Source organism: Cryphonectria parasitica (assembly GCF_011745365.1).
Source record: "Cryphonectria parasitica EP155 unplaced genomic scaffold M406scaffold_3, whole genome shotgun sequence".
NCBI classification, from domain to species: domain Eukaryota; kingdom Fungi; phylum Ascomycota; class Sordariomycetes; order Diaporthales; family Cryphonectriaceae; genus Cryphonectria; species Cryphonectria parasitica.
Genome location: NW_024468911.1, coordinates 3,223,189 through 3,238,099, shown reverse-complemented (window position 1 = coordinate 3,238,099; position 14,911 = coordinate 3,223,189). Strand labels below are relative to the sequence as shown.

Below are 14,911 nucleotides of genomic sequence, written 5' to 3'. Positions count from 1 at the left end.
ACCGATATTCAGCCGTTTAACAACCAGTTCGTGAAGCCCCATTTACCAGAGCTCTTGCGCCCACCACCGCTGTTGTCCCCCTTGGGGCTTCTGCGCTTGGTACTAGGAACCGACCCGTCCTCCACCATGCTCAGGTTCGTCCGGTCGACCAGGCTTGTTCTAGATCCCATGGCTGCCAACCGCTGCCTCTGTATCATCAAAGAGTTGCTGCCATGAACATTAGCCCTCTTGCGCCGTATGGCCCAGCTGTCTGCGCTGCTGTCCACAGAGAAGGGCAATGACACCGAGGCTGCAACAGATGAGATCGTAGAAGTTGAAGTCTTGCGCCGATGCGGGGCCATACTGAGTCCCGAGCAGCGTCTGATCTTCTCCCAGATCTTGGAAGCTGCATCGAGAGACGGGCCCTCCGCGTCGTCTGCGGCCTCATGTGCTCTAGAAATCGCTTTATCATGGCCGTTTCGCTGCCCGCGATACGAACCTTGTATAGGTGGTGGCGGTGCGGGCCGTGTAGGCGAGGCCACGTGCATCCCTACCACAGGCTTCGAGGCTCGTTCTACAGCATCTCGACCGCGGCTTCGTGATGAGATCCTTGGGTACGCGAGGTACGTCGTCTTGCGAGGAGTGATTTTTTGAGGTACCAATTTATTCCGAAGGAGGTCATCCGCAGCGTCCATGCCCCAGTGAGCGGCTATGATTCCCAAGAGACGATTGGGTGTGGGTGCTGGAGGGGGTGACCACGGCGACGCAGCATTGTATCGGGCGATGGCGGCGGTGAAAGTAGTGCGAAGCCTGGTCTGGGAACTGACGACGCCACTATTCAGCCCAGACAAGCTGGCGGGATCCAGCATGGACGAAAAGACCGAGTGTCGGTAGATAATGTTCACTTTGAGATACTCGCATTGCGCGCTGCCGAGATGATCCTCGAGATCTTCCATCAGCTCATCAGACTGGGACCGAACATGGCCACTGAGCCGGGAGAGGTTGGTAAAGTTCAATTCAATGTTTACAAGGACCAGAGCCCTGGTCTCAACACCGAATACTCTATTCCTCAATGTCAGTGCTGTGCCATGAAGTTGTCGATGCTGAAACGTGGACTTACTTGGGAGACGCTTCATGCTCTATGACCTCAAGCACGCGGCTTTTTGAAGTGGATTCGACCTCAACCTGGACGTCGTGTAAGACGTCACTCTTTGTATCTATCCTGTGTCAAAAAAAAACACCAGAACGTAGTATTCTATGTAAGAACTTGGCCCACTCACCAAACCCTACAGAGCTAAAAGGTCTCTGTGAGCGAGGGATGTGGTCTTCTGCTGAGTCTTCGAGACCATGATCAGGTCGATGCAGGCGCGCCGATATCTCCACTGCTATCCAGAAACTTTGGTAACCTGTGTCTACAACACGTGTTTCCGGAGTGATTCTCACATCCGGTACAAGTAGAGTGCCCAACTCGATGTCATAGTCGGTGTGCCTCGTTGGTGTTGTAAAAGGGTCATCGGAGACCTCGCCGTCATTGCACAGTGCCAGAGGCGAAGGCTCGCGACACGAGAGGCTGTTAGCAGTCTTCGACCTCTGGATGATATCGATGAGCCCCGGAAATGGACAGTGTGCTGTGGAAATTGCCTGCTGCGAGTTCAGAATGCTGAACTGATCACGAAATCCGGCTGCGGATCTTACGAGGCCCCGGCCTCTAAGCTTGGGCGAATGACGAGGCCGAAATGAGTCCATAGCATGAGCGTCCCAAGTGGCTTGGCTGTTGCACGAGTCTGGAGGGCAAGCTCGGCCGTTCATGGACAGACCCTCAGCGCCACAGTAGCCTTCGTAGCCTGGCATGAAGAGTCAATCAACTTTCATATCAAGACGACTTGGGTGCACACCTTTCGAGAGGTACGGACCTCGTCCAAGAGGTACGGGTGTCTCGTCCACATTGTCTAGATTTCCAAACAACCGACTATTTCTATGACCTCTGGTCTTGGGCAGGGTCAGGGGTCTATCGCCACCAGGAGGATCAGGGGCGCTGCCGCGACTCTTGTTTGTTTCCTGGCTGGACCTTCTGGAGGCCTGGTCATCGACGTTCCCGACTGATACACCGCAGACGCTGTCCGGCCGCTTCACGATGCGGAGTGGACGAACATGCTTCATTGATCGTAAAGTGTGTGGCCCAGGCGTGTGGGAAAGCCCCAGTCGAGGCGACTCCGGCGAGGAGGTTTCCATACTGCCGAGGGGTTGTCGATGAGAGACTCGTCGTCAGCGCCGGGTCTTACAGGGCGCGAGACTTTCGTCTCCGGGGTAAGATGCTCAAGGTCTGACCAGGAGTCTGCGAATGAGTAATTCGAGGAGAGATGTTGTGCAGGGGGCCTGCGGTGAGTTTCTCGTCTGACTGGCGAGGGTTCTTCGGACGATTCCCACGAGATAGGCACACGCAACGTAAGCAGAACGAAAGAAACACCAGCCACCAGAGCAATCGGTCCCAGAATCCAAAGCACAATAATGCCGATGCCAGGACTCATATTCAAAAGCGATGCTGTAATGCAGATAGCTGCTGAGAATGAGGAGTAGATGAAGCGGAATGGATAGTGAAGCGGTCATGGGTATCAATTTCTAAGCAATGTTATTTGCGTATTTGGAGACAAGATGGACGACATGATGGCGACAAATGACATGACGTTGCTAGTCGTAGCTTCTCTCCATCATCGTTGTTGTGGACTCAAGAGTTGGCAGAAGGCACAGCCAGAGGGTCTGCTCTTGCCGACTCGCCTAGGGTCTTGTAGAGATTGTCTTTGACTGTCTCGACTTCAGTGTCCTCCATGCTGAGGAAACGGATCTAAAGAAAAAGAAAGAAAAAGGGTTCGATCAGCATGAATAGCAGGGATGAACAGAAGAGGATAGGTTCAAAATTACCGTATCATCGCCTCCACCAACGCCCCCGTACAGCACCGGTTCTGACAGGGACGCCGCGATGCCCTTCTTCACCCTTTCTTCCCACACACCCTCCCAGTTCCACTCCCCAGGCTTCCTAGCAGATGGGTCACCTTCGGGCAAGGCATGATAGCCCCGGTGAGTTCTCCAGGCATGCCAAGCCCCTGGATTCCCAGCGGCCTCCAGGGGGACTAGGTCCAACACGTTCTCGTCATCAAACGAGCTGCGGATGTAACTCAAAACCTCGAAGGTCGAGATCTCCCTCTTGTGTACATCCATGAATGACTTGAACGGCGTACTTCCCAAGGTGGCGCCCGTGCCTCCTGTTTGTCCACGACCTGCGGGGGAGGGCGAGGTGTCCGATGCTGCGATTTTGGAATTGGGCGTACTGGAGTTGCTGTCCCTGCCGCCCCCACTCATGGCTCTCGAGGACCTGGGAGGTGTCTGCAGGATCGAGGAGTGTTGCGAGGCTGCGTGCCTGCTCCTGCTACCGCGGCCAAACCAGCCTGGGAAACCGTGCCTCAGGCTGAAGCCCCCAGGTGGTAGACGCTCGTCGTCGGTTGCGCTGACCGTGCCGCCCTCTTGAATGTCTGTGGTGTACATGTATGTCGACAGAGGCGTTATGAGAGGATGGAAGATGTCGGTGGAAAACGTGACGAGCGGTGGCAGCGCGGGATATGTAGCTGGGAACGAGATGCAGAACCGCAGGATGGCTGTAGCGTAAGGACCTGGCACACACCGTGTCAGTGCTCTTCTTGTCGCGAATCGTCAGGAGTTGTCAGCTCACCTTTCCGCACAAAGATCACACCCGACCACAATGAAGGGTCACCTGGTGTTAGACTGACGAAGATGCCCGGGGGACACGACTGCTTGAGTCCAGCACTGTGGCCAAATTAGCTGCCAAGATACTAACTAGTTGAGAGTAAGTATCGAGGCACGTTGTTGATCACAAAACACGTACAATTCGGCCAGCAAATTCTGCTGCCGTAGGGACGGTAGCATTCCTATGTTCTCTGTGGCCATAGTGGCGATGCCTGTATACCAATGGCGAGCATAAAGGGCCAGGTGTGGTAAATACAGCAGACCAGGACAATAATGAGACTTGGGCTCAAGTGAGGAGACTCGGTGACGATCAACTGTTGACGTTGATAGGGTTAGGGTTCTCCTGTGACCTCTCTCCCTTAGGGCCCCGGGCTGACTGTTCGTGACTTCGTCTTCTCATCGTTCCTCGCTATGAGTAGTCAGCGATACTCGAGATTGCACGTCCAAGTAAAACTCCCTGGGCACGCAAGTGCAGCTTTTGTGGAAGTGAAGGTGACAAACAATTCTCAATCTTAGTTAGCTATATGCTACCCAAGGTCCACAATCCGGCCGAGTGGACGTTTCAGGTGCAGCAACTTGCGAGCGTGGACGAGTAGTTAGGCGACGATGCAGGGACGCCGTGGAATGATGCAGTGCGTCCGGTGTACCATGATAATATCTCCCAAGCAGGACAACTTCTTACCTCGAAGACAGTGTGAGAGCATCACCCGTCGTTGGTCACGTTGACCCTCGGGAAGGGACTGGGAGGAATTTCATCATCAGTCTCTAGGGTTCTCTCATGGGCTAAACAACATGACGATACTTACAAGTGTTAATTATCCAAGGCGGGCGATCAGTTCCAGGAAGAAAATCAACGTTCAAAATAGTATCAGTATCCACCAGAACACGCATTGTAGCCGAGACTTGTTTGGCTTACTATCTGAAGTCGTTCGTTGATAAGACACTTCCAGAGAGACACCATGCTGCTCCAAGCAGCACATACACAGGGTGAGACACACACCTGCGCATGCGAGTAAAGACCTTGCCGAATGCAAGAGTGCGAGATACTGGTCTAGTTACTGCTGAAGATTGATTGTCTAGAGGCTCGAGTAGGAAAAGTGCTCAGTGGCTGCATGCAAGCCCAAAAAATGTGTGCGTACCGTAAACTTCAACTGAATCGGTATGTGCACATCTGAGGCATTTGAAGCACGTACTATCCTCATGTTACTGACCGTTCATTCGTGCATAGAGGGAAGGGACGGTGCAGATGAAGAAGAAGAAGGAGCCATGCTGTGCTGCTCGTGTCCTCCTGGTCAAGGCAAAACACCCCGTCTGAATTACCGGCTCGAATGCTCCACGACAAGCACACAACAATTCAACCGACAGTTTTTAGTATCGTGTTCGACATTGACATTTGGTAAATCCGGCTCGAAACTTCGCTCATATCGTCATCTTCTAAAAGGCATCATAATCCTGTCGAGATGGCGTCTCGCAAGGGAGGCGACACTTCAGATGGACAGAATCTCGAAATGTAAGCTGCACCACCTCCACTCTCTATTCTTGATGGGTCTCTTGTCTCTGACTCCGGGCAATAGCGGCATTTTCGAGCAAGAAAACTCCTCAGCTATCCTTCCACGCCATGGTATTTTCCCAACTTCGCCAACAACACCTTCAGCGGAGCAGAAACTCAAACGTCGCAGAGCTATATCTCTAGAGGACAATTCACCACCGCAAGGGCCAGCCCTCGAGACTTCAAATTCGTAAGACGATAGTACTAACGTCACGTTATTACCGTTGGCACAGATACTGATCGATAAATCCGTTTAGTGTTGAATTCGATTCCGAGGGGTTCGAGATCTATGAACAACCTGAGGCGGATACGCCGGCCACGGTCGAGATTTTCAAGTAAGCCTACACAAAGTGTATATATTCATGATGAAGGACTGACAAAGGAGCATAGTATCAGCGACACCGAAACACCTCCCACCCCCAAATCTGCACGATTCCAGTGTCAAATTAACCCTCAGCAGCCAATCTACAGTCTCCCCATACCCATGGAGCCCTCCTCTACAGTGCCTACAAACACTTGGAGTCCATCAAGCTCGATTTCCGTGTGCCATACCGTCATGAATGACACAGGGGCAGGTTCTCAGGGACAAGTGATTGTTTCGAGTCAAAAGGTTGAAACTGTCAGCGCAGCAGGAGCTAATGACGAACCGTGCCTGTCTCGGGTGGAGCACCGTGGCGAGAGCATGGAGTACCAGGTCATTGATGACCGGGAGGTTCAAGTTCGACGGAACCGATTCTTGCGACTACGGGAAAATCGATTCCTTCGGCCGAAAGAGGCATCGGACAAGCATGTGAAGGAAGTGATCCGGTCGCCGCCCAAGAAACCAAGAAGTGCGCCTCTGCACAATCACGGTGACAGATCTGCCAAGAAGATCAGGAAGGCTTTTGAAAGTCGGCAGGAGGACTCGGACAAGGAAAATTGGGACCCAGATGATGTGGTCTAAGACATGAATGGCGGTCCAAGACCGGTGGTCACTGCAACTTTGCCTTCCCCTTTGCTCTTTGCGCCTGGCTATAGATGGCGTCTGAGCATGTCTAACAGGCGTGGTCACCGGACGAGGAAGCGTTCTTGGAATGCCATGGTGTGGCGTTTACGCAGTTCTTCAGGTAACTCGTAGCTGGAATCGGTTTCTGAAGCTCTCAAGGCCGTTGACTTTCCCTTCTCAAAATGGCATGGTGATAGATATAGCTATATCGCGCAAGACCTTGTCAGCCATCTCACCGCTTGCCCTTCTTTGTAGGTCGGGCATTCTTCTCCTTCTTTCTTTGCTCAATCTTCCTCGCCCTGCGGATATCCTCCGCACCTTTGATCTCCTTCCGGCTGCCCTCTCCATCCTTGAATTTTCCAATCCGCTTCTCCTTGGCCTCGGCCACCCGCTTCTTGCGTACATGGTAGTCGTCCCGGAATTTGTCGGCCTCCTTGGGTGCTCTCTCCTGCTTGTGCTTGAAATGCCGCCAGCCAGCATCGCCGCCAGGATTCCCAGCCGCAAGCCGCGCCATCCCAGGCCTTTCCGTCTCGCCCACGTGCGGCAACTTGCCCAGGCGGTGTGCGCGGCGCCATCTATCGAACCGCCCGCTCTGGAAGCTCGCCGCGATCTTGACGCCACTCTCGCCCTTGATCATGCGGCTCTTGGCACCCTTTGAGCCGTCGGCGTCGTTGGCTGTGTTCACGTACTTGTTCTGCTTCTTGTCCCAGCGCATCTTGGCGCGAGCGGGCGCGCCGAAAGCCTTGGCGCCGTCGTCGTTTGTTAGGTCCATCGTGACATCGCGGGTTGCCTCCACAAAGGAAGACCCGCCGCGGCCGGTGCCACCGCCACCGCCGTTGATACTGTAGCCCTTGTCTTCATCGACGTTGGTCGTGCGGGGGGTGTAGGACATGAAGAATTCCGGATCTTTCCAGGGCGCTGAGGCTTGCTTCGTGTCGGCCTTGGTATCGGTGTGTTTCGAGACAGTCACTTCGAGTTCGGATTCTGAATCATCTTCCCCGACTACACCATCAAGATCGAAGGTGGCAGGGTCATCTGCGGAGTCCGACAGCTCCTCATCGCTACCACCATCATCCGAATCCGAGAGGCTATCACGGCCAGCTCTTGGAGCCTCGCCCATAACCACGTCCTCGGTATTGTCCTCAGCCTTCTTCTCGATACGGTTCTTTGGCGTGATCTTTTTCCTTATCTCCCTCATGACAACTGCTCCAGAGTTCGACACTAGCTTCTTCCCCATATTGATCTCAAAGATGGTCTCCTTCGGTTTCCAGTTGCTGATCCGAGCCAGCATGTCGTTCCGAGCCTGGTCCGCTGCATCGTCGATCGGCCCGAACAGTGTATGCAGTTGACTCCACCCAGTGGATGTGACGACTTCCTTGGCTCTTTTCGCACTCTGATTTGACGCAGAGTTCCTAGTTCTTATGTAAAGCTTCTCGGCCTTGGCAGCAACTGAGCGCAAGGCATTGATGTCTTCGTTCTCCTTGAAGAGTTTATTCAGCCACTCCATATGCATCTCCACCTCGGACCGCTCAAGAGCGCCGACAACCATTTCCGTCGCGTATGACGGGAAGTCCCCTACTTCGCGACCGAGCACCATCTTCCTGTCGAGGAAAAGCTGGAGGTCGAGCAGGTAAGGTGCATCTGAGTCTTGCAATATGCTGTAACTCCAACCTTTCTTCCCGGCTCGCGCAGTTCGACCGACACGGTGGACAAAGACCTTTGGTTGGGGAGGAAAATCGTAGTTGATGACATTCGCAAGGATCGGAATGTCGATACCACGAGCCGCCACGTCTGTCACTACCAGAATGTTCGTCCTACCTTTTCGGAAATTGTCAACCTGGATCTTGCGTGCTGTCTGATCCAGAGAACCGTAGACATAGGACACTGCGAAGCCCTGCTCGCGAAGAATGGAACCCAGGTATTCGACATGATGCTTTGTCGCAGCAAAAATTATGGTTGAGTGCTCTGTTGGTTTGTCGACTGGGTTCGGATTGTCGCCTCCTCGTTTCCTCTTCTTGGAGAATCTTTCCGGCTCTTGTATTGCTCCTTCTGGTACACCAACTGGCACCTTGATCACATCATGCAAGACATGGAGAAGACCAGCTTCTTTCTCCGCAGCCTTGACGGTAAAGAACGCACTCTCCAGGTCCGGAGAGATCTTCGTCTCGGCATCCAGCCTTACCAGGCTGGGGTCCTGCAATCCTGCTCTTGCGAACTCCACCAGCGACTTTGGCAGCGTGGCCGAGAACAGCAGTGTCTGCCTCGAAGCCGGCAGCGAGTGTAGAATCTCCGTGAGCTGAGCCGCAAAACCCATCTCGAACAACCGATCTGCCTCGTCAAACACGACATACTGTATGGAGGACAAGCTCAGCGACATCTCCACCTTCAGATGCAGGAACCGTCCAGGGGTCGCAATGACAATGTCTGGATTTGTCGTCATGAAGCCGAACTGCTCTTCCAAGCTGTCACCACCGACGAGCAGGACAGACTTCAGGTCTGTGCCCTTGCCAAACTCCTTGACGACCTTCAACGTCTGCAGTGCCAATTCTCGAGACGGCGACATGATCAGAGCCCGGACCCCAACCTTGGCACTATGCGCTTTCAGCCTTTCTATCATCGGTATGACAAACGCCGCGGTCTTGCCGGATCCAGTCCTGGCCATTCCGACGACGTCTCTCCTTTCGAGAACGAGGGGTATCGCTTTGCGCTGGATCGGCGTTGGCTGCTTGAAGCCCTTGCGGAGGATGGCCCTGAGGAGATTCTCGTTCAATCCTGGACGGTTGTCAGCATGGTCCCCTCTCAAAAGTAGCTCTGCAGGTCTCCTCCTGGCCTCGTACCCATTGTCTGAAAGCCACGGCCGCTCTTCTTGGCAGATTTTGAGCTCATTTGTGACGTCTTCCGATACGACGCAGCCTGCTTGAGGGCAATGAATGCCTCATCGTCGTCCTCTTCAACGCCATCTGGACCGTCGTTCAGGAAGTCGAAACCTTCTTCCACTGCCGCCTGGTTAGGCTTGCTGCTTTCGACGTTGTCTGTGTACAATGAGTCGAATATGTCAGCCTCGGCGTCAGAAGGCGTTGGCGACACACCGCGACGACCCATTTTGGAATTTTTGTGAGAAGACATGCTTCTAGTTGTTGGTGTTGCGAAAATGCAAGAGAGCGCGAGTGGAGTGGATTTAAGTCGCCTGCGTGAAAAGGCAATGCAACTTTTCGGTGGGTCCCTATCGATAACAACAGACGAGGGATCCCTGCGAGGCACCCGCCGTCTATCGTCAGGAGCTTTGAGCATCTGCGCGCTCTAGCTCGCAACCTCGCTATTTCAAGCAGTGAGATTTCGAGTCTTGCGCCTGCTGTCAGTCAACACAATACGGTCTGTCTCCCCAACCTCGGAAACGTCTACGCTGCGAATGGCCCGGTAGGGTCAGGACAATATTTGCAGTCGCAACATCAGCGTCCGGTTCTTCGCCCTCCAATCAGCAGCCCCTTGGTTTTGTAAGAGTCACTGCCATTGGCACTTTCGAGTCAAGATGGCGGCGATGTCTCCCCGCCTCCCGAGTCCACCTCCTGCAGCCGAGATCCAGATTGGACCCAAATCGCCTGGACTGGGCTCGATCGCGGATCCAGAGTCGCAGCAGATGGAGCAGACACTCCTCAACGCGAATGCGAAGAGGCGCATCCACCCTGGAACCAAGAACTGCGAGATGGCCGCTGGCCCACCACTGATACCCTTGAGTGAGGTAAGTGTCGTGCTGTCCTCATCGCATACGTCCTCGTTTCGTGAACAGGATTCGGCTGACCGCTGGCTGGCACTCCGCTACACAGCTTGACTCGGCTTTCCAGCTCCAGGAACACCTCGCCGCCCTCCACTATCATCACACCGCGCACAACACACAGCCTATTACCCGCGAGACCGCCCAACTTCTCGCCACTCCTCCACCGTCCATCGACCGAAACCTCTGGCTTTACGAGCTCTGCCGCTTCCTCATCGCGCAATGCAATACCCTCATCGTCGGATTCCTCTTCGATACGCCTCCATGCAGTGCGCAAACCTGCCCAGAGATGCGCGCCTCCGAGTGGCAGTTCCTCTGCTCCGTGCACGAGCAACCTAAGTCGTGCTGTGCCATCGACTATTGCTGCCACACCCTCGACTGGGCTGCCAACGTCGTCACAAATCCCAAACTCTTCCCTTCGCGGTTTGTGGCCCCTTCTGGCGGCGAGGGCCCTGGTCACGACAAGGGTGCCGCGATCAAGAACCTCGTCAACGTTTTCCGCCGGCTCCATCGCATCTTCGCCCACGCCTGGTTCCAACACAGGGGTGTATTTTGGTCTTCTGAGGGTCAGACGGGCCTATACGTCTTCTTCAAGACAGTGTGCGACACCTACGACACGTTGCCAGCTGAGAATTACAAGCTGCCGCCCGAAGCCGAGGGGCTAGAGAGTGCCGCAGCGGCGGCCGAGAGCATGGACCGTGGGACTAAAAAGGAGCCGTCCCTGATGCCGGCTCCTATCCTGCTGCAGCGCTCTGAAGACGAGAACCTCCTGCCCCCAGGCAGGACAAACACGCGACGACACATAAGGGGCAGCCCCTCAACGGGGAGTGCTGTGACGACAGTGATGGAAGCAGACGAGGATGAGAGCTCGGAGGTAACCAGCCGGCTCGGAGATATGCGTATAGCAGCGCCCGACACTGTTGACGAGGAGCCTGAGACGGCTGACGTGCCTGTAATTGTTGAGCACGGCATGATGGATGAGGCACAAACCGAGCCTGCTGTGCAGCACGAGGACGCGGCTCCTCCATCAGAAACTCGCCATCATGATGAGAAGCCAATAGTGACCGAGAACGAAATCGAGCCTGAAGAACACTCAGAACTCGAACTGTCGCCAGGCGAAGAGGAGCGGAGCACATTGGAAGCGCCTGAGCCGACTACCGAGGTGAAGGACGACACCCAGGACGAGGCATCAAAGGAGGAACATGACGAGGTTGTCGAAGACTCGGAGCCTCACGACACAACGGCGGACAAGACGGAGGATGCAGATCTCGAGGCGACGACCACTCAAGATGAGCCTGTTCCTGAGAAGGAGGACGAGGCGCACGAAGCATCGACGGACGGCACTCAAGAGCATGGGAAGCCCGAGGGGCCAGAGGATCAGGACGCATAGGACGTCACTCCTGACCTGTGGATCACCGAGGAGGGCGACCAGCCAGAGTGCGAGCATGTTGAGTTCGCCGACTAAACCTGTGACAGGCGAGTAGTCTCGTCCTGCGAACCACATATGGAAAGCATGGCGTCTTGAACGCTTTTTTACATGTATAATACGAACTACACAAGAATATCAAGAGAGAGAGCGCCTACTGATTGTGAAAGCGGGCGCCTCGTGCTGTCATGGCTACTAATGCAACTTCACTGTAGACACTTGGTTCTTCAGGTTCTTCAGCTAAGGAACAGTTATCAACTGACGATAAGGAAATATGATGAATCTTTTTTATAGTAAAGAAAAATATCGAAAACGAGCTGGTGATAGGTGACGGTGTTTATAAACACTAAATGTGTCCTATATCTTCCTCTAACCCTGCCTGCTAAGTAATCTACTAGGCGAGCAATTTATCTATCTATCTGTCTTGCCTAGGGTGTTGGGCTCGTTTGACCATAGCAACTCTTCTCGGACAGGACTAAACCCCCGCCCTACTCTTCGTCGGCTAATTCAATCGAGGTCTGGCCGCCCCAAGATCTCTCTAAGTTTATCATGCAAAACAACCTCTCCGATCCCCATATAAATCTTTATGACTTCTCCCCTTAAACGCCTGTGCACCATCTAATGCCAACTTAATTCATCTGAAATGCAAGATAGCCACACTGCCTGCTGAAAAGAACCACACTGGACTGACTCCTTTTGAAGTCTCTTAGTCCTCCAGGTGACCATCCTTGCTCTTGGCATCCCTCTGCCTCTGTACCCACTGGTGCCGAATGACCCACAGCGTCAGAGCAAAGCCCAAGGCGCAGGCAGCCACGGTGACCAGATAGGCCGAGCGGTAACACTCCAGGCCTTCGATGCAAGAGCGCTCACCGTTGGGGCCGACGACGCTGTGCTGGTCGAAGACCACACCGTAAAAGAGGTTGAAGATGTTGCCGGAGAGGACGGGAGACATGGTCATTAGTCCCCAGTTCTGGCTGAGGCCGTGGATACCAAAGCTCTCGGCGACAATGGACGGGAACACCCCGAACAGGAAGCCATAGCCCAGGCCGGACAGGCCGGAAACGAAGCCCAGCATGTGTGGGTTGATAATGTTCATGGCACAGATTTGTGCGACGAAGAAGATGGAGCCCGCGACGAAGAGACACCAGATCCGGCTGGCATGGAGCACCTTCACCAGGAAATCGGACCCGACGCCTTGAGTGGACGGTCAGTTCAGTCACTTGTACAGAGCTCATATTGGTTCATGGGAACGGAAGAAAAGAGAGGACGCACCACTCATGAGTCGGCCCGAAAAGCTGCACACGGACAAGATCGAGACGTGTAGGTTTTGGAGCTTGAGAAGACTGTCGTTGCTAATGCTGTCGTCGAAATGTTGCCAGAGCGCTTGTACGGAGTGCCCGATATTGCTGGTAGTATAAATGTCAGTCTTGAACTTGTTCTTCTTGTCTTTTACACACGATGCCTGGGGTGGTCCCCGCGCACGAGGAGACTTACTTGATCGTCATGAGACCAATACCAGCCAATATGCCCATGATAACGAATAATTGCCAAAATTCGAGATTGCGGAGTAGATCCCAGCCGCGGACATCTACAAGATGAGAGCGATCCATATCAACATTCTGCACATAGACCTCACCGGCCACTGAGGATACCTTGGACACGAGAGAAGATGTCTCGTCCTCGTCGTCGTCGGTCTCGGCAACAATAGTAGATGATGCCGCCGTCGTCGGATTGGACGTGCTTCCTCCTGCGGTCCGACCACTGGTCGGATCGAATGGCTTGCGGGCCGAGAAGACCCTTATACCGGATTCCTGATCCGCTTGGACTGGGTGTAAGGCCTTTTTCTTCTGTGAGGAGACATGGTTGGTGATGAACCTACCTGGCTCGAACAAGCCCCCGCGCCGGGGCTGTGGTTCCTCTGGCTTGTCTTCCTCGCTGGTCGCAACGGACTGGTAGTTGCCGTGCGGGATGATGCGCAAGAACCAGAAGCCCAAGAATGTCATGCCCGAGGTCCCACACGACAGAAGGAGTAGGAAGTCGCTGGTGTCACCAGGGAAGAGGAATCCTCCGATGAGAGAGAAGAAGAAGGCACTGAGGCCGAACGCAGCCAGGGGAAATGCGGTCGCAGTTCCTCTGTGGTGTGGCCTTTTTCCCCCTCTTCAATGTTAGCCACACATTCTTTCGAAGCATACGTATGTTGCCAGAGAGACACTGACCAGTTCAGCGCAGAGGTCTTGATGGCAGCAGCGAAAGCTGTGCACCCTCCCAGACCACTCAAGAATGAGTATAGGCACATCAGAAATACCGGGCCCGAGCCGCTGTTGTATGCCTGGTATAATGGGAAATAGCCCAGGCCCAGCAGGATGGATCCGATAAGCACAGCCGGTCTTGGGCCCTTCTTGTCAACGAATAATCCAATAGGCAACCCGCATGCGTACATGCCGAGGTTGCCTGCGAGACCGACGAGGTTGCTCTCGGTGGTCGAGTATTTGAGGCGTTCAGCGAATTGGGGAGCCCATGCTGAGTAGACATACTATAGCCAGGAAGAAGAATTGTCCGTTATCAGCCCTTGTTCACTACTACAATGCAGATACTTGATGATACGCAAGAATATAATGTGTAAAGGGGGCGGGAAGGGGAAGAGGATGGCTTTGGTCGCACATACATTGCTTCCACAGGCCAAGGAGATCATGGTCGCTGCGACGCTGGATATGATCCGCGCGCGCTGCAATTGCCGGTCCTGCATCCTCGCGGGCGGCGTTTATCACGACACACACTGGGTTTCTCGAGAAGGGCAACCAAGACGAGGGTCTGGCTGGCTCGTTGCAGGCTCGAACAGGTTAGGGAGACGATCAAAGGAAACTGATTTGGAGCAGCAGCCTGGTCAATTCGTACAATCAACGACGATCCATAAACGAAGGAGTGAAAATTATAAGAAATATAAACAAAATAGAAAGAAAAAAAGGAATCTAGGATCTAGAAAGGTGACATGACATGGGCTGCTCCGCAGATACGATAGTAGCCAAAATACACAGTAGATAGATGCAAGTTGAAAGTGGACAAAGGCGTACGTACGCGTTTAGGCTTTCCGGAAAGGGGTCACTATTGCTGCACTATGGCTGCAGGTCGTCTGATAGGTGATACGTGGTAGCATGCGACAGCGCTGTGATTGGCGGCTGTGGGTAAGCATCTGCCGTAAGCTCCGATTTCTGGAGCAGAGTGCAGCGGGGCCTTCAGCCGGTCACCGAACCTGGTGGCAGCCCCACGACCTATCTTGGGCAAATGACGATAATCTTGGTTTCAAAAGTCCCAAAGCCGCAAGCGGACTTTTCGCCTACGAGATTGATTGATGATATATGTATATTAATGTACATATACAGAATGAATATGCATACGTATCTGTAGTATTACCATACGAAGTTTATGCAGGTTAATCTGATT

The 14,911-nt window shown here is 53.8% G+C and overlaps 5 protein-coding genes across 5 annotated transcripts; 1 reads left to right on the top strand and 4 right to left on the bottom strand.

The window, feature by feature from the left end:
• Window positions 1-8: 8 nt before the first annotated feature.
• M406DRAFT_328662 (uncharacterized protein) lies at window positions 9-2,139 on the bottom strand (the record flags this gene model as incomplete). Its single annotated transcript, XM_040920353.1, has 5 exons — window positions 9-415; window positions 479-966; window positions 1,100-1,196; window positions 1,260-1,823; window positions 1,875-2,139. 5 exons carry the CDS (start codon window positions 2,137-2,139, stop codon window positions 9-11), a joined length of 1,821 nt encoding a protein of 606 aa, XP_040778551.1.
• Window positions 2,140-2,704: 565 nt separating this feature from the next.
• On the bottom strand, window positions 2,705-3,939 carry M406DRAFT_61441 (uncharacterized protein; the record flags this gene model as incomplete). The annotated part of the gene is made up of 6 exons (XM_040924736.1): window positions 2,705-2,821; window positions 2,899-3,201; window positions 3,306-3,331; window positions 3,408-3,644; window positions 3,704-3,798; window positions 3,878-3,939. The coding sequence occupies 6 exons, from the start codon at window positions 3,937-3,939 to the stop codon at window positions 2,705-2,707; spliced, it is 840 nt and encodes a 279-aa protein (XP_040778550.1).
• A 2,565-nt stretch (window positions 3,940-6,504) lies between these two features.
• Window positions 6,505-9,374, bottom strand: M406DRAFT_39706 (uncharacterized protein; the record flags this gene model as incomplete). Its single annotated transcript, XM_040924112.1, has 2 exons — window positions 6,505-9,044; window positions 9,110-9,374. The coding sequence occupies 2 exons, from the start codon at window positions 9,372-9,374 to the stop codon at window positions 6,505-6,507; spliced, it is 2,805 nt and encodes a 934-aa protein (XP_040778549.1).
• A 335-nt stretch (window positions 9,375-9,709) lies between these two features.
• M406DRAFT_345518 (Mob1/phocein) lies at window positions 9,710-11,765 on the top strand. The gene is made up of 3 exons (XM_040922093.1): window positions 9,710-10,011; window positions 10,097-11,044; window positions 11,225-11,765. Exons 1-3 carry the CDS (start codon window positions 9,802-9,804, stop codon window positions 11,432-11,434), a joined length of 1,368 nt encoding a protein of 455 aa, XP_040778548.1. The 5' UTR covers window positions 9,710-9,801; the 3' UTR covers window positions 11,435-11,765.
• Window positions 11,766-11,789: 24 nt separating this feature from the next.
• M406DRAFT_350630 (MFS general substrate transporter) lies at window positions 11,790-14,456 on the bottom strand. Its single transcript, XM_040922567.1, has 6 exons — window positions 14,136-14,456; window positions 13,687-14,003; window positions 13,350-13,615; window positions 12,965-13,289; window positions 12,743-12,876; window positions 11,790-12,664 (listed from the first exon to the last, which is right to left on the bottom strand). Exons 1-6 carry the CDS (start codon window positions 14,214-14,216, stop codon window positions 12,177-12,179), a joined length of 1,611 nt encoding a protein of 536 aa, XP_040778547.1. The 5' UTR covers window positions 14,217-14,456; the 3' UTR covers window positions 11,790-12,176.
• Between the last annotated feature and the right edge of the window lie 455 nt (window positions 14,457-14,911).